The 23,703-nt window shown below is 39.3% G+C and overlaps 1 protein-coding gene across 3 annotated transcripts; it reads right to left on the bottom strand.

Annotated features, from left to right (window-relative positions):
- Positions 1–1,395: 1,395 nt before the first annotated feature.
- Positions 1,396–23,156, bottom strand: mindy2 (MINDY lysine 48 deubiquitinase 2). 3 transcript variants are annotated; one of them, XM_032522514.1, is made up of 9 exons: positions 22,152–23,156; positions 21,666–21,723; positions 17,455–17,519; positions 9,046–9,204; positions 8,140–8,242; positions 6,132–6,274; positions 5,184–5,357; positions 3,668–3,844; positions 1,396–2,830 (listed from the first exon to the last, which is right to left on the bottom strand). In XM_032522514.1, exons 1-9 carry the CDS (start codon positions 23,046–23,048, stop codon positions 2,639–2,641), a joined length of 1,968 nt encoding a protein of 655 aa, XP_032378405.1. In that variant the 5' UTR covers positions 23,049–23,156; the 3' UTR covers positions 1,396–2,638. The 3 variants fall into 3 exon arrangements, with proteins under 3 accessions (XP_032378405.1, XP_032378488.1, XP_032378577.1); XM_032522597.1 differs by having other exon boundaries at positions 1,396–2,827; XM_032522686.1 differs by lacking the exon at positions 1,396–2,830 and having other exon boundaries at positions 5,166–5,357.
- Between the last annotated feature and the right edge of the window lie 547 nt (positions 23,157–23,703).

The raw sequence follows: 23,703 nt of genomic DNA, 5'->3' as shown, positions 1-23,703 counted from the left end.
AGCCCTCAGTGAAGTTAAATTATTTTAAACTTCCACTGGAATGTTTAATCAGTATGTTCACTTGATGGGGTCGAGATTGAAATGGGGTGAAATTGAGAAGACGGGCAAAAAAAAAAAAAAAAAAAAAGCAAAAGCACAACGTTGCCGAAAGCTTCCCCTCTGCCTTCTTGTGTGTTACCTTGTGATTACATGTGTTATTTTTTTTTTAACTGCATGGGGAAAAAAAATATCTTAAGGAGTCAATGAAAAGTGTACATACTGTAATTCATGTTTCTCAACCCTGTCCAAGGTTTTTATTTTCTATCAGGTAGTCCAAGTTAACACAACAGGAGCAGCTTAATTCAAAGTTTTTTAGTATTAAGTTCAACAATGAAGGGCCTTAAATAATATAGTGTTAAAGTCCAAAGTGTCGAAATAGTTGTATGTCTACAAAAGTTGCGACTGAGAAAGTGTCTACAGGCCAAGGAACATAAAAGACACTGGAGGATATGTCCCTTCACAAAAGGCCTGAGAGTATTTCTGATGTTCATGTGGAAAAAATGCATGGATTGTCTCATTCTAATACGCCCGTTTCCTTCCTATATGTATATCCTATATGTCCTATAAAATATGTTGAAATGTCATAAGGCGTTTATATATATATATATATATATATATATATATATATATATATATATATATATATATATATATATATATATATAAACACACAAAACACAGCCTTGTTAGGGCCAAACAAAGAGAGCTCAAACTCCAGCCATCACATTAAGCCCATAAGAAAGAGTTCCCACACAGCAGGAAGCCTTCTGCCTCAATGTAATCGTCCTGTCCTGACAGTGAATTTGTTCTCGCTGAACAAAATAATGGAGGCCGCACTTTACAAGCACTGCAAAGAACTAGGACAACTGTTTCCCTCAGTCTGTAACAGAAGGCTCGAGTCAAGGCATCCACTTGGAATGTATAGCTAGAAAAGTTTCTCAGGAGGCAGTCCCATGGTACAATAATGGCACAAACCACTAGCTAAATCTATTATAAGAACGCATCAGGTAAATATGTACATGCTGTTTGCACGCTGCAGTGAAATGCACACAAGTTAAAAGGTGATACCACAGAATTCAGATGTATAATCTATGCCCCCCAGGACAGCTGTTTGATTATTTGGCCTTACGTTCCACAAAAAAAAAGGATGAATTTACATCCCTCCGAATTTTTACACAGAAGGGGACTAGAAAAAGTGACTTTGAAATAAACACGTGGAAGAAAATATCTAAAATATCTACAGCAGGACACAAGTCAGGTTCCCAACATTGTAACTGGAGTTGAAACTAATGTGAGGTGTCACAGATTTTGGAGTTTGGATTCAGGTTTGTGGAAAAGAATAGTACATGTCAGTAGTACATTAACACATATATTGTTAGAACTTCCTAGTTTTAGAGAATAGAATATTATATCATGGAAATTACTGAATTCTGCAGTATTTATTTTACGTGGACGCACGCACACACTCTTTAGGAAGCTGTAAGACGAGACTGTGAAAGAAAATGACCTTTCACAGCTACTATACACTTGAAACTGGGTGCAATCTAACACAAATCAAATCTGCCAAAAGCTGGAAACAACTTCAGATTCAGACAAAATTCCTGTTAAAATCTGCAATGTTATTCTCAGTTTGACCGCCCAGAACAGGGTTTTTGTGAAATAGAATCAGAACATAAAAGACAAGAAAAATTTGTAGCTGAAATAATACAGCGAAAAAAATTTGGCTTTTTCCAAATTCATCAGCGGTGCACGGTAAATGAGACAAGTATGCCACACGCCATTGTACCTCACGTGTACTGTACATAGCAAACGCATGAAAACAAACACATTCAAACGGAGCAGAATCGACACCGCCACACTCTGGTAAGGCAAATCTGAACAGGGCTAGCTGTGATGAATATTGTTCCGTAGCTACAGTGTCTGGCAGCTATCTGGCATTTGTTAACCCTTAGGTACATAGTGTTTCAGAGGGGACAAATAGTGTTACACTGATTTCCAAGAGGCAACATTATGAGCAAATCCCTCTGTTTGCAGAAAAAAAATATAAACCTTTCCCAAAAGATACCTCTTACACAGATAAATAAATAAAATGTGAACTTGGCATTAACTTTAAAAAATACGTGCGTCTGTATATATAAGTTTTGTGAATATTGATACGTACAAAAACGTTTTATGAGCTGCAGTAATGAAAAATGGAAAAGAACATGGTGACATTTTGTTTCTTCAGATTATATATTTTGCTATAAAATATACCAGCCCAAATAAACTTGACTCCACATCACAAATATAGTGCACTGTGCAACTTGTAACAAAGTTTGGCCGACTCTATGAAAGACCAGGGGTAGTTGTTGTTGTTGTTGTGGGGTTAGTAGTGTCCTTTCCTCTGATGTCCAGGTTCCACTGAGGATAGAGGCAGGCACCAGTGGTTTGGGAACAGCAAACCCTCTGTTAGTCTCTCCTCAAAAGGTCTCCTTCCCTTGTTTGTCATCCATTGGGGGCTGGGCATTGTGTGTCCAGTCCGTGGAGAAACAAATGCTGTCCCCTTATCACAGATACGCAAATGCATAAAACACTCACACTCACACAGACACGCTGTATGTTACAAAATAACACATTTGTCTTTATCCTTCGGTTCTTTCTTGGCTTTGCGCTCCGCACTAGAGGACTGTTTTTTCTCCGGGCTGGGTGTGGCGCCGGCTGCTGCTGCCGTCCCAGTACCGGCTGCTGCTCCACCTGCTCCTGCACCGCCTCTGTCCGCCTCGTCTCCCTCAGCAGGCTCCTGCTGGCCCTGCTGAACAAATAGGACCGAAGGGCAAGAGTATTAATTCATAGATTTGTGTATATTACAAGCAAAGCTATTTGTTGCTCTTAACCGGAATATAGTGATGTATCAATGTCTGGGTTAAAAGATATTGCATTGAAGTGGAGTGTTAATGAAGAAATCTGGAAAACCATTCCTTCTTCATTTAAGACACTGATGTTGGAAATCTCCTCATGAATTGGGTATTGGGTCATGTTTGAATATAAATATAAATAGCATTACTTATGAGATATAACAACTTTATAACAAGTGAAATGTAGGCTTTTGTTATTTATTTAGTTTTTTACTTTTACATGTATTTTTTTTAGATCTTTTATTTGTCAGTGACATTATTTTGGTGTATTTAAAAAGAGATAAGAAGAAAAAAACGGGAGGGAAGGGCTTTAGTTTTTAGTTTCCACATTCAGACGTACGTATGTGCCGTTCAAAATATATGATGAAAAAAGGAATGCATATTTATTAAAATAATTAAAAGAGAAGCTAACAAAACAACAAGAGAAAAAAAAAGTGCAATGCCACATCGGTTCTGATTATGTCAACAAGGACGGGTAAGGACATAAGCAGCAGCAGGGACAATGCCTGAGTCTTGACCTCACAGTGAAAGAAGGAAGCATTACAATAAAAAAAAGGAATATCACTCTCTCTTGTCATCTTTAAGTCTTTATAGCTCAAACTCTCTAATGCAGACATCCATCTGTCTCCAGCATCTTCCCTCTATCCTACATTAAATGCCCCACATTTGTACAAAGCCCCACTTCTCCTCCCTCTCCCACATGCTTCCATCTCCCTCCGTCCTTCTCTCCCCACCTGCGCCGCCGCCGCCGCCGCCTGCTCCTGCTCCTGGTAGTACTGGGAGGCTCGTCGGTCCTCCTCCTCCTGAAGCTTTTTTGCCAGCTCTAGGTCACTGATGCCCTCAGGGAGCTGCTCCCACTGTAGATCCTGGCTTTGCTGCTCCTGCTGCAGTGACAGCGCCATCAGATAGTCCTGACACACACGAACATGCCCAAAGAGAGGGAAAGACTCGATGATTTAGGAGTAAAGTGTGATTGAGCCATTTGTGTCTGTCTTCATTCATTTGCTGTACTATCTTCATTATAACTGTTGTAGTAATTAGTTGGTACACTTTACAAAATATACTTTATGCTGGTGTTATCCATTTATTATATTCAGTATCTTCTGTTATGTCATCTACTTTGTCACAGACAAAGACCCAATTACCCCACTGGGATCATTACAAGTTTTCTCCAATCTAACAGAATTCATTATGAGTGCAAAAGATTGCCTGAACGGAGTTTTCTTGCCAACCTCATCTCGGAGATTACGAGGGGCTGGGCCTGAGTAAGCAAGGACAATAAAAAATAATAGCCCCCATGCTTTTGTCTAGTCTGCGTGTGTGGGATAAAAAGCATACAATTTGTCAGTGAGCTCTGCGTTTGGACAGCTCTGGACAGCCAATGAGCAGACAGCTGTGAAACCAGTAAGATTGCCTAGGAGACATAAACTCGTTACATTAGGGGCCTGTGTGGTACAGAAAAGCATGGTTAACCCTTGTATTGGCTTCACTTTTGGGACCCTCTCGTATCCGTCGGGTCAAATTGACCCGTGACTTATTTGGGGTTTTAAAAACAATTCTGAAATAAAATTTTACTTCATAATCTATTAACAAATATTGTCTTTATCTCAATTTCAAACAATTGAGATAACATACAGTATATGTTTAGGGAATCCAATCAGTCTCTACTTGAACACAATTAAAAATGGAAGTGGGAGTCATTTTTTGTTATAAGGTTATGATTCATGTTAAAAATCCACTGTAGAAAAAACATAAGTGTCATATTCAGAATAATTTTCTGAATTGAGTAAGGAATACATGTTTATCACAGAACAAAAGCTAAGGCCGTTGACAGAAGGTAGAAAAAATGGGTCAATTTGACCTGAATACCATACAAGGGTTAAGAACAGCGGTGGCCACCGTGCCACCCTGACATTTGCTTCTTAGAATGTCCTGTGTGGTTAAGCACGTATGGGAAGTTATAACACATCTCTTATTAAGGAACTTTCCCTTATTTTTGTTGCCTGGGATGGTACAAAGTTTAGTTTCCTGAGATTTGATGTCACCATGTGTTTTGCTTGTCTCTCCTTGTCTCTATTTGTCTCTCATTTCCCCCGGTGTTTCTCTTATTTCTGTTAAGTAGTACAGTCAAGACCAGTGTGACCTTACTGTTCTTTTATTTCTGTCTTGGCACATCATGATTAACACAATCATGGTTTTGGAGTGGATAATTGCTAGTTCTGCTAGTCTTGCCTGCATCAGTGCTCAGACCTGGTCTATCTGATCCTGCTGGCCGCGGTATACAGTCTCTGGATCGGAGGGAGGCCGCAACCGGAACTCGGAATCACAAAAGTTGCCGTCTCCATCGACGTTGTGCAGACTCTCCCAGACGACCTTCTCCTCTGTCAGGAAACCTTGGTCTGTAACCAAGAGGTACAGCTGGCCCTAGGAAACAACCACACACACACACACACACATTACATACACACATCTTACCAGTGTCACACTATATGCAGACATACAGGACTGCACATCTGTTTATGGTTGTTTATTATGTATGATTGAATGTATGTGTAAAAGTGCAGCTAAGTGATTGCAAGAGGGTTTACTGCCATGATGCTTTGTCTGGCGATTATCGGTGATACACACAGATTTGCTTACATTGGCAACGATAGAGTACTATTCAAAATGAAGGTAATCAGACTCTACTTCCCCTCCTGCAAATGGTATGCAGACCTCTTAAAAGGGTCATCATTATTGGTCTCATATTGTATATCTTTTACACATAAATACGTAGCTGTCATCAGTTTGAAGAACATGTTATAGCAAGCCTGTGCGGTGAACACTACAGTAAAATAGTGAGGAGGTTTAGTGGAACGGGAACAGGGTGCTTCAGAATTTACTAACAAGATAAATAGCAACAACTGATATCTGTATGAAAATTAGCAATAAAAAAGAAAGAACTCTACCTTTAAGAGGTGGAGGCTTCTGTCAAAATACTCATTAAAATATTACATAGAAAACAAGGTAATTGTCCTGTAAAAGTAAAGGGCTTCAAGGCACTTGTCACTGACTGGAAGGAACAGTTCATAACACATCCTAACATGTTTAAACTGTTGCAATTTTTTAAAGTAAGCTCCACATGTGATTCTTAATCTAACTTGTGCAAATAATGCCAATGCCACGTTAAAGGTGTTGTCATTACTTCTTAGTATTTACCTTGTATCTGATCATGGTGCTGAAGTGGTTATTCCTAAAGAAGACACAGAGCTCTCCCTCCTGTACGGTGGATGTGAGCTCACATAAGCCGTGGTACGTAAGCTGAGTGGCTGTGCTGCTCAGAAACTGCTCTGCAACGATGCCTAGGGTGGGAGAGCGAATGAAAGGTTGAATTTGTGAAACAAGGATCCATGAGTCCTACTTGAATACTTTATCATATCTTTGTTTTATGCTTTTATTCTGTGGGTTTTGCATAACATACAGACAGAATTTACTTGAAACTGAGTTAATATTATGTAATATTATGATATTATGTTAATTATGATGCTTTTATTTTGATAGGCTTCACCTGTTGACCTGTGAGTGACTAAAGTAGTTTTGAATATACTAAATTATTTAGCTTGGAAAGGAGCACAACTTCCAGATGTTACCTGTAAATGAACTCTTACAAATATTTTCATTAATAGACCGCAGACCACTGGGTGAGTCATCCGCACAATCAAGCAATCCTTACTCATTCATAGATCTCTATTTGGAAAGCATGTTGGAAAAACCTGCTGTAATGTATGCAGTAGCTATTTGCACATTCTGACTGTGCTGTGCTGCTGGAAGTGGTCACAGTAACTATAGTGAACTGAATATAGGCTGAGTGGCAGATGGTGAGTGACATCTGTAAGACAGAGCGGCATTCAATGTGGATCAAACAGAGACAAACTCAATGTGACACACACACAAACTGACAGAGCACAGTACCCTAGAATGAGCCACAACCTTTAGAAACCTGCGGCAAAGAACTATTTAATACTTCCTATGAAATATTTAAGTACATCAAAGCATGGCAACAAAACTCAGAGATGTTTAGCTTTCTGAACATGATAGCAGTACATTTAAAGTGGTTGAAAGTTCGTCTTTTTGAGCGGTGATGAGTAGCATCAGCATCAAACCATTTAAATCAAGCCCTCATAGGAATTTCTCAGCTACAAATGCAGAAATACAGTAGAAAGGAGTGAATCTCCCAATTCAAATTATCATTAACTTTCACGTGTTGACCGGACAACTACTCAGGAAGCTCAGTGTTGAATAAGCAAATACTTTTAGTTGAGAAGAAGTTTCTGACAGCTTGTAAGAAAAGTGTACGCTGTGGAAGTAGGTCACTTCATGAGAATGTCCTGGTTTCATTTAAACTTGGTCTGTGGTTTAGTGTAGAATGTGTTTGCACTGGACAGTCCAGTAAACATGTCTCATGTAATCAATGTGGCACTAAATTAATGTTACGCCTCACACGGTTGTTCCTAGGGGTGGGAATCTCTGGGCACCTCACAATTCGATTCAAATCTGATTCAGAGGCCAACAAGTAGATTCTAAACCGATTATTGATTCATCTTTCTCTTTTTTTTTTTTCTTTCCTTTTTGCCTTTTTTATTTCTAGACTAAGTAGTTGTCCATTATACCATACCAGTAGTTGTCCATTATACCATCCACCGTCACTCTGTTTACATGTCTGGAGACAGTAACACACACACGCACACGCACACATGCACGCACAGGGATAATCCACTTTTAGCTTAGCTTGACGTCTCTTTTTTCCCAGCTCTAGTTATTCCTGTACAAAATTGTACTTGGGACACTTTATAAAACAAAGATATTCAAAATTAATAGAAAGAGGTTTTCGTTGTTTTTTTAAAATCAAATTGTTGAATCTCTTTTTGCCCAGTATATCAGCTTTTTTTTATAAGATAATGTTTGGACATTTTAGCCTTTAATAAGGAGAAAGACATATACTGAATGGCCGCAGGCTGGACTTGAACCCTGAGCCGCTGCGTTGAGGACAGAGCCTTTGCATATGAGTGCCTGCTCTACCAGGTGAGCTACTCAGGCGCCCAGAAGATCAACTTTTTTTTAACTTTAAATTTCTCCCCCAAAACTGACGACGTTGTGTCTTTTTCTCCACCTCCAGGAACACAGGGGAGAAGCGGTGAGAGGAGACAGGAGGAGAGAAAGCACTCACCCTCTCCTGCCAGCTCACTGTTGTCTGACTGTTTGCAGGATATTATCTTCTCTACCAGCTGGTTGTAGCTGCAGTTGCCCACTGCCTTGACAATGTCTTGCATCTGCAAACAAAAACAACAAAAACGGTGGGAAAGGACAGCTTTGATGCTGTTTTACTAAACCGTAGATTTCTACAAAATGTATAACTGAAAGAAACATTCTGGTGACAAGGGGTTCACACTGAAACTACCAACACTGAACTCTGGTGCATTAACCTGTTAATTATCTTTATTTAGGGCGGTTATTGAACGCTGTCAATTGAATTTGATGAAACAGACCACTTTAAAAGAAGGTGGTCTGCTTTGAAGAGAACTCTAGAGGTTTTAGTTTGTAACAGGAATGGAAACAGAGCCTACCACAGGACTGTGTAGTAGTAGATATGACATTAATATTAATTCATAAGCTAAACTACTATAATGTATGCAACTCATATGCTGATTGTGGGAACTGTCAATAAATGGATTAAATGGATAGATGGTAACTAGTATAACATGTATGCCTGGCAGTCAAGTGAGCAAAATGTAGAGACCATGTTTTTACAGCAACTTCTGTATCCACTCCATATAATAATAATAAAACTATTTTATAAAGCGCTTTCAAAAGGTACTCTATGGTGCGAGGCGTCATGAACACACCTCTTGGTGCATTAGAAGTTAAAGTTGATACAAAACAGAAGAATCTGAACTGAACTATAAGTGTAAAATCGACCTCAGACAAACTGCAAGAATTGGCGGGTAGAGTAGAATATTGCATTACTCGTGGTTAATTTGAAAGAGATGTGTCAAGAATAGAAAGGAGGACAATAAGACAAGTTTGTGTCTGAGAGGTAAAGAGAAACAGCAGGGATGAGTTAAGTCAATCTCACCTGGGGGTCAACCAGCCAGCCGTGGTAGAGAGGGATGTCAAGCAGATCAAACACAATGCATTCTGGTGTGTACTCGAAAACTCGCACCCCTGTGAACTTCACGTTCACATCCAGACCTGTCTGCAGCTTGTGCAACACTGCCATGGCATCACTCATGTTCTAGGAAACAAGGAGATTTTTGTTAGGAACTGTGTGACAACAATGCTGGGATTCAACAATGTGAACAACAAACAAATCTCTTTGAAGACATATACACATTATACATAACCCAATGCTGTGTCCAATCCAGCTGTTTTTATGGGCTGTAAACTGTCTTTATCTGTTACATTATTTATTGTTGTCTGCACACAGTCAGCATAGCTGGAGCTATCAGGGATTGATTTTTCAAGATTTACAAGAAGCCCATTAGCTGCCATTTATTTATGTACAAAACAGCTTCCACACATGCATGCCTTAATTGGGTTTTGTTAAATATTCTGCATTCATAATTACTTCACTGTGACCATGTTTAGTGTTTTATTTATTTTTTCATTTTTACTGTACTTGCTAATTTACTGTTTTGCTCTGCTTACTGTCAATCAACTTACAACCGCAGGAAGAAATGGAAGACGCTCCCAGGAAACCACTTGATATTACATTTCTGAGTAAGCTCTCAAGCTCATCACTGGGAGACATGCGGTTTCCCTTTGATAATATTGTCCAGGGGTGGACAAAATATCAAAAACACTTGACGATATAATGCAATCCATTAGCTCTGCTATGAACACATTTTCGGGGTATTTTAAACTTTATTTCTGATAGCGGCCAGTAGAAACATGACAGGATGACCCTACCATTGTGTTGATAGTCATTAGATCTTCTCAACCCAAAAATTATAAATACAGGTAAAATGGATGGGTTACACATTATTCACTTCTTTTGGTAAGTTATGACTTACCAAAAGAGCTTTAAATACATTGCCTTTTTGTCCAGAGGATGGGAGACAACTCACTGTAGCAGAAGGTATGCGTTGAAATTACTTTTTCACATGATACTAGTGATAGAATGATTTTATCAGCCGGCCGATACATTGAGCCGATATTCGCGTTTTTACGTGTATCAGCATCGGCCGATACACGGCTGCTGCGTTCGCCGATAGTTTTTCCCGCCATTTTTTACAGGCTGGCGTCCACAGGCACCTCTGTGTTGCTGGGGACGCTGCAGTTCACGTGCAGACCGTGCACTGCCCCCCCACCACTAGCACCACGGCAGTCTTAAATTTCAAATCAAGCACTTTATTTCAAAGGCTACTTTTCAAGTTTTTTGTTTTCTTAAATAAATTAAATATGTTGACAAAGGACATTTGGTGATGACCTGATTATATCTCTATATTATGTCTTATAATATATCAGCAACGCATCATCAAGGCTCTGTTGTAGATGTTAATAAAAGCCTTTTACCCTTGCACAGTTAACCATATGCAGTGCATCCATCCATATAATGCACATTGCACATATAATTTGGGTGATATGATTGTAAGATGATTGCAGAAGTGACACTGATCTGTGTTTTTGTTTATCATTTTAAATAAATACCAGAGCAGATTCCAGTGTGGCAGGGTTTACATTTTTATTATGTAAATTGAGGAAGCAAAAGCAGTACCGGCTACAAATATCAGCTCAAGAAAATCAGCAACCTGTATCGGTCATCCGCTAAGACTCGTTGGCTAAATATCAGTATCGGCACAAAAAAAAAATCCCTATCGGTCGATCTCTACGACCAACCCCTCTCAATATGAACAGACTGGAAACTCAAGACCCCTGGAAACGGACTCCTGGACCTATTTTAAAGCAGCAGCCTGGTTGTTGACAGTTTCAAATGTAACGGTGTGCTTGCTTTGTTAATGTTACACAGACCTGTGAAAGTATTGCTTCACTTCTCTTTGGCCTTCAGCGGTCTATAAGATCTTTGGCCTGAATTCTTTCTAAATCTGTGAAGCCATTTCTTTAACAGCTTTTTTACCGTCTTACCATTGTTTTCTATATGTGTTACCCAGGTGAATGCATGTATGCTGATTGTTGAAACTGTGATTTCCCAAAAACATTATTCAATTTACAGAAATATTCTGTTACATGAAGCTTCATTTCAAAAATCAACTTACAAAAAGCGTTATTACAGTGCTTCTTTTATACAAACAAAAATAATGAAGAAAAAAAGAGGAATATTTAGAAATATCCTGTATCCTGTTTGTTTTTTAATTTAATTTGTCTTCTCCGGTATTCATGTGGCCCAAACAGAATTGAGAAAATGAACTCTGCATGCAGCTTTTTGCTTTTCACACTGTTAAAAAGTAAAAAAAAAAAAAAAAACTATGGTTTGACTTTGAAATTATGTTTTTGTCTCTGGAAGTAGAGGAGATGGTTTTAAGTTCTGCCAAAAATACACACAAGTAGAAAGAACATCCTACAGTATATTTCAGTGACTGAACGATTGAGTGGAAGGAACTGTTTCCATTATGACTACCATTCATCCTTACATTTTGAGTTAGGATGTAATTAGCAGACCAACCGTTTTACTGCACGGTGGGAACACTAGTGACTTTATACACACATCACATCATTTGTATGCCATGGATGTGGCTCATATGTATGCATTCACACACCTGAGAACCCATTGAAACAGACTAATTATTGCATTAAGCCTCAGAGCAATGTTTCCCAGCTGGCTGTAAACCTCTGCTGCCATAAGCCTGGGATCAAGATAAGCCTGGCAGCTGAGCCCTACAACTCTGTTGTGAGTGAGTAATGTAGTGAGTGATTTCCATTTGATTTTAATTAATTTACAATAAACTACTAGAGATGGTAGAAATACAGGAAAAATGACCTGAACGCAAAGCCAATTACTTTACAGATACCAGAACAATAAACATGAGTCTACAAACTGCAGATATAAAGATAACCAGCTTTAAAATAGTGCTGGATGATATATCAATACCACTGTCCATACCAACTTTCAGCGGTATGGTACTGTTATCATAGACATAAAATGATGTCATCATGTTGTATTGTCATTTTAATTCGGTTGTCTAAAATAATTTTCTGGAGGGCTCCTAATGTACTGTGGAGAGGCATACACTATGTGCTTATTGTTTTGTCATATATCATGTTTATTTGGTTTACAGTTGTCTATTTTGTTATTGTTAAATTATTGTATTGTATACTTTGGTTATTATTTTGTCTTAATTTTTGTATAACAAAGTGGTGATGATGAGTGTGTGTGTGTGTGTGTGGGGGGGGGTTCGAGAAGGAGAGATTGTGTACATGGTGTGAATTGTATGTTCTGCATTTTGTGTTTCTTCCTATAAATAAAAATAATAAGTGTTAATCCAAAAAGAATGTGAATCTTTATTTTCCATGATGTATTGCAAACTTTTTGTGTGCGTAGTATTATTTTTTTTTATTTTTATTTGACATCTCACGTTGATTTAAAATGTTCAAGTGAACTGTTTCAAAGGCTTTTAAATTAATTATCTTTTAACCGTCTTTCATGTTCAGTGAGGAGTATAACGGTTCTCACATTTTAAAATAAATTTGCCAAAGTTCACAGTATAGTGTGCAGACTATTTTTTGGCATTTCTTTAAACCAATCACAATCGTCATGGGCAGTGCTAAACTACGCACAGAGCTGCTGCAAAATAGTTGTGCGAGAGAATATTCAGATTGGACATAGTCTAGCTAGCTGTTTCAATTGACCCTGCAGAGATCTGACGAACAGTTAATCATAGTTCTAATAAATCCAATGGAGTTTAAAATTCCAACACAAAGAAAGTAAAAGGAAACAGACATCGGTGAAAATACACGCACCCGGCAGAATCTCCTGCAGCGCCGGAGCAATCCCGGAAGTGGAATGTCAAGGATAAAGACTAACCGAAGAGATGCTGAACTTCCCATGAATGCTAAGCTACTTCAGCTATGATGCTCGGCGTGGAGAGCTAAGGTGAAAAGCCTTCAGCTGGCTCATCTGAGTGTGTGGATTAGGACGCTTATGAGCAGCAAGGATGGCAGGATTAGCAGAGCTGTGTAATGGACCACATCTCTTCACTTTCACTTACAGCAGATGAGCGCTTGGAGATCAGATGATTAGCAAAGAATCACTTACATTCCTCTATGCTTGTGTTGCATGCGCTTGCACAGTATAACATTAGCACAGTCCTCTGCAGAGGCCTTTCTGCATTTTGTTATTTGTGGTGTTTAAAGGTGTCCCTCCACATGTATTTCATTACTTTGTGGTAAACTTTGTGGTACTAAAGTTCTACCATGAACATTTTTGTGTAAAAAATGCATTGGTTACTTTGTTTCAAGCCATTCTAGTGTGGTATAGAAAGACTGCAGAAAGACTCTTGATTCGCTTGATTCGTGCCAGTTCTTATTTATATTAAATAAGCTAAGCTGCTAGACTCTGATTGGCTAACAGCTAGCCAATGAGAGCCTGGCTATCAGCATCCTTAACCCAATGCAACTGGGCGAGCTCATGAATAGTAATGTAACTATAATTTTCCATTTTGTTGGGATCAATATCTATCTATCTATCTATCTATCTATCTCAGGCAACATGACGTCAGACTGACCAGCTTTTGTAATTAGCATGATTTCTTCGCTTATTTCTATTCAGTGGCTAGAGCTCACAGAGGAGGTAGCAGTACATTTTCACATTCACGACATAACACAAACACATACGGAGCTAACATGGTTTTTTTTAATAAACGCAAGTAAAAACGGTTTTGTGTGGCAGGGCACCTTTAAGGGAAGGTGTCTCTGCTTAACTCACTCTGTTGACTTTCACTGAAAACGTACCTAAAAACAAAATCTTGAGTAGACTAAGTAGTTGACAGAATATGGCATTACAGTGCCAAGATAATGGATTTGGTTCCTACAAAGCTTTCATTTCTTAACATGAGTTCAAATTGATAACAGCGGTGTGGCCGTTAAAACATACCATAGTCAACAAACTAATCAAGCCTCACTCTATACAAATTTATAAAAAATAAATAAAAAAAACCCTCTATTGGACAATGAGCTGTTTTCCTCATGCTGAATTTTGAGTTTAAAAATGCCACGCAGCACACTTGAGCAACAGCTTTGGGTTTAGAAAAACGTACGAAGGTGATACAGTAATCAAATGTTCTGCCATTGCTAAACCAGATCTTTTTTTTTTAAATGCAACTATCAGATATTTGTCATGTGTGTTCATGTTAATGCAAACAGTCTGTCTGCAATGATGTAAATCTTTAAAAATATACACAGATCAGATCTATGAACCGAAAAAAATTACATCAATCACTGGAGGACAAAAGTAAATTATTACATAACACCATGGCCCATCAGTGGGAGCTGTAAATAATGAAGAGTTTATAAGACCGTAATGTCCCACAATGTGGGTCATACTTTTATGAATCTTGGCACATATGCAGCTGTCACTGCTCTACATTTCTGTTGGATGTATCATCGAGCTAATCTAAAATTTCAAACATTTGTCAGGCCCCATTTACATACATAAGGAGGACAGAGCACCTCTCATCATAAAGTGATTATAACCTTCACAAAATACATGCTTGTGCATTGTAATGGATCCACAAATGTACCTAACAAACTGATAACCCTGTGTAGCTTAATCTCTGATTTTATAATTACATGGATCCTGCTAGAATTAAATCAGTGTCCGACACCGCAACCTGCACAACCGCTAGCACAGTTTCTCCCTTCACTCCAGTTATGAGCTTTTATGATTCCAAACCATTTCTTCTTCACCATCAGTAATCGTCTCATGTCTCCCTTAACGTCTCTGCTTACTCAATTAGAGATAGATTCCTGTTTAGATGGCCTTTAATTTGATGACCAGGGAGTCTACTAAACAGATTGGTGTGAGAAAATAGCAATAGAATAGAAAATAGCAATAGCATAGCATCATCAAAAAATACAGTTAAGGACTTATGCATGATTGGAGAGTCATGTTTATAGAATCCTGCGTTGGTATTTGATCTGCTAAAATAACTAAGGACCAAAGAAAGGTTTAAAGAACATTTGTGAACAAGGCCCATTGTTGTCGCACCAAATTAAAACCAAAGAGGCTTCTTAAACATGATAACACATTTCCTCCAATGGCGTTACAGTGAACATGGATGAATTGCGGTGTAAGAGTGCTGTTGAGCTGGGTCTACTGAGACAAAAGCAGAGCAAAACTACACTCTAACTTACACAGCTCCTCCGAGTAAATATTTAACAATAGCTAAAGAGCTGCCGTGCAACTGCTATTTTAAACCTCATACACTCCTGTGGCAGATGATGTTTTTTTAAAGCTGAATTTATAAATAGAACTACTTCTGCTCTGAACTCCTCCAGCACTTTTCAAAGTCAGGGGGGCTTCAGTTGTATTGTATAACAATCCAATAAGCAAATAAAACACATCTCTGCAAGATGTAATGAAGAGGACACCTTTTATTTGACATACACATTAACACATTTCAGACTTTCTCTTCCTTAGATACCAAAGCCCTGGCCACTGTAGTCTCGACATACTGTATCAACCACAGCACACGGACATGAGGACACCCCAGTGCAAAAGAGCTCTCAGGCCAGTGTCTAGGATTAGACTGCCATAATAACTATGCAACACAACCTCTTACCACTCCCTTACTTTAACTGTGCATGCTGAGGACACCACTGATTTATTTAAGAGGTTGTATTTCAACTCAACTTAAATTTAGAAAGACTGTTGCAGTGAGCTTCTATGAGGAGACTGCACATTATTTTTCCTCCTCTTTGAACGAGGGACGAGTGTGGCTTCAAATCATTCACAGATGTGCTGGTACTCTGCCACGCAAGAGGAGGAGAGGCAGGGCCTCTCCCACACCATAGGCAGGCGATGGAAGGAAGCAGGGGAGCTGGAGGTCTATCTCCATGGGCCCTCTTATGGTCACTCACTCACACACACACACACACACACACACACACACACACACACACACACACACACACACACACACACCACACACACACACACACACACACACACCACACACACACACACACACACACACACACACACACACACACACACACACACACACACACACACACACACACACACACACCACACACACAACACACACACACACACACACACACACACACACACACACACACACACACACACACACACACACACACACACACACACAACGAGCTGAACCCAGCCATGCATCGCTAAGCATTCACAGCCATGTGAAACAACATAATCTGACACTCTTGACCCCTGTTGTTCCCTGGGCCTTGCAAGAAACATCTTATGTAATCTATAGAACAGTGGGAAAGAACCTAAGCTGCAGTTTTATGCGGTTTGTAAGCAACTTGTATATTGAATTTCTATATTATGGAACATCTACTGACCTTCTCTGCTACCTCAATGCAAATATACAAACCTGTTTTATTGTGGACATAGTCAGGATCAATGGAAGTTCATTTCCAGGATAAAGGCTGACATCCAGCGTAATGTCCGGCTTTGCCCTTCACTTTCTACTCTCTGCGTTGCCATTCTTAAAATCCCTTTGCTACGGGAAACAACAAACTTCTAAACAAGCAAGCTACACTCTGAATATGGCAAGTTTTGAAGAAAATTTGGATTGCGCAATAAGCCAGGAATGCTTGGTTCTTTCAGTTAATGATTTAAAGATTTACAAAGAATATGTTTACAGCATTTAATATCCAACTGGGAAGCTTTAAGAATGATGGGCAGCAATACACTGGTAAAAGCTAATTATTTTTAACTATGTATCCAGCTAATTTAAATAGCTCCCGTTAATGTCTTGTGTGAACAGTTAACTTCATTTAATATTGTATGTGACGTTATCTTATGTTCACCAAAACAAGTTCCTTTCCAACCCTATTTTGCAGAGCCACCATCACTGCGTCCGGAGCTTAGCGCCGCCCAAGATGATTGTGATTTGTTTAAAGAAATTTAAATCACCCAGAGCATTTTTTCACCTATCCTAAAAATAATCCGTGGTGTCCTTACTTCACAGTGCTGTAGAGTTAGGTCTGGCAATGTGAGCCTAGTGTAAGCATGCAGCTACTGAACGCACATGCACATCAGAGCACTGTGCACCTTACTTTGTATACTGTGATGAAACTATATCAATAACAGCGGTGACAAAAGCTGAGATATTTTAAGTGGGTCGATGAGACAAAGTAAGAGCTCATGTTCAACTTGCACAATTATGGTTTCAACACAGAGAGTAGGAGGGAGGGAGTTCATCCCAAAATCCCTGCGCTCTTTAAGTACCAAGAACAGACAGCAGCTTACAAACGCACACACATAAGCAAAAACACATGCCAGTTTAATAATAATATTCCGCAGTGTTCTGGCAGGCCTTACCTGCTCATAGTTTAGCCGCTGAGCCTCCGATATCTCTTTAGGTTTGGTTTCCAGAATGTAGTCTCCTGCAGAGGGACGGGGAAAAGAGATGTTGGCAGATATCTTGACTTGTATTTTATCGACAGAGGAGAACAATCACTACTTTTACTGAGTATCTCAATGGCTTCATAGTTTAAGGGTCGGTATAGAAGGTGACAGTATGTTTTTAAAAGTTTTAAAGAGCCATTAGGAGGGTTTAGCACTGGCCAACTGTTTCCCAAGCAAAGGCTGTGCCAAACAAGTAGCATCAGTTGAGTCCTCGTCCACTGCGGTGTCACTTGAGAGCTCTGTTGACTCAGCTCTGCAGCAGAGAGCGCAGACTGGCAGCTGTCCGGCTCCAAAGCTGTGCAGCCTGACCAGCGCTACAAATGTGCGACTTTATCATTACCACAGAAAACCAAATCCACACTTAACACTACATCAGGTGTAGGTGGTTACTTTCACAGCACGAAATATACATAGTTAACCATGACACCTGAAACCACATGTTTGTTTTTGTTGAAGTATGCCTTTCTCTTGAATACTATATTGCTTGTACACTTTTTTTTAGTATCTTGTGTTTTCAGAAAACATTTTCACTATTTTGCATAAATTTAATGCCAATATAATATTAAACACCTCACAGAAAACCATTGATTTCTTAGGAACTGGCGAGATTATTATTCTGCACTGTCAACACATACTTTGGAAAAGAAATGCCATCAACTCTTGTCATCAACAGCTACAACAAGTAAAAACAGTTACACATGGAGAATAAAACACTTTAATGTGGGTTTTGCTCAAGCAAAGAAATGAATGGAGTATATCTGTCTGGGTGGGTGTGATTCTTCAAATTTGTGCTTTGTAATTACTGACCTAGAAATGCACGATGATTTCTACATGTGCATGCTGTAAGTAATAACTGTCCAATCCTCAACTAGCCTGTCTATGATCAAACTAATGCACCAGTCAGGTTCAGAGACTCTTACAAGGTGATTAGACACAACAAAAGACTAACTGCCAGTTGCAGTTTAAAAAAAACTCTTCCAACTCATGCTATCACACTAGATGAAGATTTAAGTGCAAGTCAAGATTTTTTCCACCTGCTGAGTGGTTTTACTACAGCACGACAGGGTAAACTCCTCACTGCTCTGTACTCCAGTGAACTGTGGACTCACCTATCTCTGGTCCTCCCATACTATCTGTATCTGTCTGCCTCTATGCATCTGAAACACCGGCAATGTTACATTGTGTACTGCTGAGCGATGACCAACTCTTACTTTAAACACCACATCTGAACTACTTCACCCATCGTCACCCTTGGTGTTTGTGTCATGACAAACTGAGTGCTGAGTGTAGAAGTTATCCAGCAGCCCCTGAACACGATACAAGAGTAACTGTGTGTGTGCCGTTATTAGATGCAGGCACAAAGTGAACTCATCCTCCCAAATACAAATACAACACAATTGGACACTTTTGGAGACAAAGAATGCACAGAGTGATAATAACACAGTGAAACTTGATTGTTATTTACCTGGGATTTATAGAGATGGGAGCACAGTTTGAGCCAAGGACACAAACAAGTTCAATAATCAAGGGGAACATTTACCATAAAAGAGTTTACACACAGTGCTGTGGATTTTTTAGTCTACTGATGGCGGTGGATGGAGGCCCTGACAGAGCTGAGAGGAGACACTAGTGAAGACAGGCTCTACCTCTAAAGATCCCCTGCTGTAATCAGACACTACTCTGATATTAAAGAGTAATTTTAGTTATGAGGGGCATGAGACAGCCAGAAAAAAAAGAGATAGCTCTTGTTTCCTTTGTAACAGCAGAAGATTTAATCATGGGGGATTCCCTCGTTCTGGTCTCTTTGTAAGTTAACTCTTGAATGAATTTATATATATATATATCTCAAGAGCACTGACATACAGCTGGCAAAGATGGGAACCCAGGAGCAGAGTGTGGCAATAAAGGCTTTAATTTTTTTTCACATAACTTTTTATTTGCTTATATTAATAAAACATGTATTCATAATACAAAATAATGTATTGAAGCATTCAAAATAAAATAAAAATATGTTAGTGAAAAGTGGCTGGTAAAAAAAGTTAATTTCCCACCCTGTATGTATGTGTGTGTGTGTATATATATATATATATATATATATATATATATATATATATATATATAAATATATATATATATATAAATAAATAAAAAGTGAGATTTCATTTCCGTCATTTCCACTTTCAAAATAACAGAAAACAAAAAAATGGCATCTGCAAAAGTTTGGGCACCCTGCAGAGTTAATACCTTGTACTGCCCCCTTTGGCAAGTATCACAGCTTGGAAACGCTTCTTGTAGCCAGCCAAGAGTCTTTCAATTCTTGTTTGAGGTACCTTCGCCCATTCTTCCTACAAGTCTTCCAGTTCTTTTAGATTTCTGGGCTTTGTCATGCTTAACAGTTGGACAGAGGTTCTTTTCATTAAATTCTGTGCCCTTTCTTCTCCAAACTTACCTTTGCTCATTCCGACCAAAAAGTTCTATTTTAACCTCATTGGTCCACAGAACTTGTTTCCACAATGCATCAGGCTTATCTATATGTTCATCTGCAAACTTCAAACGCTGATTTTTGTGGTGAGGACGTAGAAGAGGTTTTCTTCTGATGACTCTTCCATGAAGACCATATCTGTACAAGTATCTCTTTACAGTGGAACGGTGTACCACAACTCCAGTGTCTGCCAGGTCTTTCTGGATGATCGTGCAGTCAAACGTGGGTTTGGACTTGCTTTCTCACAATCCTGCGAGCTGTTCTGTCTGATATTTTTCTTGGTCTTCCAGATCTTGCTTTAACTTCCACTGTTCCTGATGACTGGCATTTCTTAATTACATTCTGAAAAGAGGATATTGGCATCTGAAAACGCTTTGCTATCTTCTTATAGCCTTCTTCTGCTTTGTGAGCGTCAACTTTTTATTAGGTCAGTTTTCTAGACAACTGCTTAGAAGAACCCATGGTGCTGATTGTTGGGCCAAGGTCAGATGAGTCTGGGCATTTAAAACCTTAAGATTGACATCACCCGGTCTTTCCAGACAATGATTGAGAACAATCCATGACCCTGTCAGGTCTCAGCTTCCCAAAGGGGGCGGTGCATGCTATTAACTCTGCAGGGTGACCAAACTTTTGCAGACGCCATTTTTTAGTTTTCTGTTATTTTGAAAGTATAAATGATGGAAATAAAATCTAAATTTTGTGACATATTTTACGAATGTCACAAAAAGAATATGAATGAGATTTTTCCCTCTTTTCTTGGCTTCTTTATGCACATTAATACAAATGTTTTCCTGGGGTGTCCAAACTTTCAAGCCCCACTGTATATATACAGTGTGTATCTATGTATGTTTGTATGTATGTATGTATGTACGTATATAAGGTCATCTATATATATATATAGATGACCTTAAAGTATGTTACCGCTAAAAATTTGAAAGGATGTGATACATGAGAATGTTTACTAGGCTGTTGAAACTCAATGCCAGTGGCTTTATGGGCTAGTGTGTTTACAAGTGTGAACTCATGGGTAACACTGTAAAAAGCAGGCCGAGGTTAGTGTTGAAGTAAGCTACATTATAAATGTGTTATCCTCTGCAAGTTACAAAACAGGTTATTATTCTCACCGTCAAGCCAGGTGAAAAAAGCAGAAGAGGGCCATATTCACTGATGTTCCCCTTTGATTAATACTGTGACATAAACTTGCTCAGTAATAGGTTTAATAGCTTCAAACTAGGGCCGGGCAATATATATATATATATATATATATATATATGGATATATATAGATAGATAGATATATATAGATATATAGATATTGTGACATGAGACTAGATATCGTCTTAGATTTTTATTATGGTAATTTGGTGATGTGGGAGAAGTGTTGTCTTTTCCTGGTTTTAAAGGTTGCATTGCAGTAAAGTTGTGTCATTTTCTGAACTTACCAGACTGTTTTCCCACTTAGTCATTATATCCACATTACTGATAATTATTTATCAAAATATCATTGTGTAAATATTTTGTGAAAGCACCAATAGTCAACACTGCAATATTGTTGCGGTATCGATATTGAGGTATTTGGTCAAAAACATTGTGATATTTGATTTTTTCCACATTGCCCAGTTCTACAAACACTCAACACTCACCAAGATACTCCATCAGTTGCTCAGCAGTTATAATTTCCATCATAGGTGGCATCTTAACCTGCACAGAGAGACATGGACACCCATTGCTCATTTATAAAGTACACATGTATCAAAAAAAGCACCGCAACACAATGACAAGGACAAAACTATTACTGTTGGGACCCATGTGCTACAGTTTAGACACCTAATACACTACAGTATGTCAGCATTCAACATGCTGAGATAAAATTATACCTAATGCTCAAATTGAAAAAGAAAATATGAACATGTCATTTTATAACAGGAAGTGCTGAGAAACAGAAAGGTCTTAGGACATGTAGTGGTCAGTGTTGGCTATGTTTACCATTTGCAAATCTAAATGTTAACGCATTTCCCATTGTAATTACATTACTACTGACCGAGCTCAAGGCTACCTTATCATTTTGCCTGTTTGTATAAAGTTATAACGAAGTTTCCATTAATCTAAGATCATCTCAGAGCCTTTACCTTCCATGCGAGCAGCAGGACATTCATAATTGCCAGTAATGGACAGGGGCCGTTCTCGTTCTGGGTGATGATAGGCGTATTCTCCTCCCTCCACTTGATCCACTTAATGTGATATATGGACTGGCCGGCGGCCCGGTCCTTAGCACACGAAGTCTTTGTCCCATCAGCCCCATACTCGCCCTGGAGGGCCAGGGCTAGTCCTCTGTCCTCCAGTCCCTCACTGTTCAGGTCGGAGCTGGGGCAAGAGTTGAGGTTGGAGAAGGACTCGAGTGAATCTATGCTGCGGGACTCTACACCGAGGCTTTGATCGGGGTCACTCCCACTCGGCAATCCCTCCGATAAGGTGTGATCACCGGACAGCCCCGGCTTGACGTTTGCTGGAATTGCATTGTCCGGACACAGATGAGTCGGTTTGGCAAGTTTTGTCGGTTCACTTTCTTCACAAGCCAGGACCACAGCCTGCACATCTGTGCCCTCCTTAGCGGGAGGTGAGGACGGGCCATCGATTTTGTTGTTTACTAACTTTGAGGCACCACCCTCGCTATCTTCTGCAGCCAGCACCGAGTCATTCTCCATCCCGTTACTGATCTGGTCCCCGGACCCGCTCGCGTTGGTGTTCTTTTTATCCTCCTGCACTGGGAGGACTTGGATCACTTCTGGTACGCCAGACTTTCCAGCACTGGAAATTGCATTATCGGCGCTGGGAGCACTAACATTTATGGTGCTGTTATTACAACTAACGTTAACCAAAGTACTGAGAGGAGCCTCACTATTCTTGCATTTCTCGGCTGTTCCTTTCACTCCGCCGACAGCCGTAACATCGCCCATCTCTCCCGCAATCGTGGCACACATAGAACTCCCGTCAGTGTCTCGATGCAGGTTTGCATTTTTCTCCATTTCGATTTACAGACTGTCGACAGATTTTAGCTCAGTTGCAGCAGCAGCTTCAATCCCAAAGACGCCATGACAACTCTGCGAGTGACGTCATCAGAGTGAACCGTTTTCAAGCCGAGCAAAGGGGGCGGTAGAAAACCGACTGCCGGGCGGTGATGCGTTTGTGAGAACTCGTTTACTTTAAATTCTAATCTAAAGTGGATCACTTCGGTTAATTAAAAACGTCTGACCCGTCCGAAATATTAATTTAAACTTACTATTTTTCTTCAAACGGGTTTCAATGGCTGGGATGACCAGGTTACACTTCAACCGTTAATTTCTAGCTGATATTAACTGATGAGTCGTTAAAAAAGGCAAATTTGTAATATTTTCCACCTCAAAACAAACGTTATCTTTGAGAAAACTGTTTTCATTTGGCAGCTTGTATTTCTTACAATGCTTGTACAACGAATTGCCAATCTTTTAATCAATTGGCACTTCCCATAGACGCAATAGTACTGTAAAGATTTTTTGTCCTTAATTGTCCTCAGCAAGTAACAAAATGCATAATATAAAATACGCTTAAACTATTTCCACTGGCACAACACTCTCTAGAAAAGTGTCTACTTTTACGAGGACTCCTGAATGTACTGAACTGAACCTGCCGCTGCCCTGATCG

The sequence above is a fragment of the Etheostoma spectabile genome, chromosome 1 (genome assembly GCF_008692095.1).
Source record: "Etheostoma spectabile isolate EspeVRDwgs_2016 chromosome 1, UIUC_Espe_1.0, whole genome shotgun sequence".
NCBI classification, from domain to species: Eukaryota; Metazoa; Chordata; class Actinopteri; order Perciformes; family Percidae; genus Etheostoma; species Etheostoma spectabile.
Note: the sequence above shows the minus strand (reverse complement) of the source record. Positions and strands in the feature narration are given on the sequence as shown.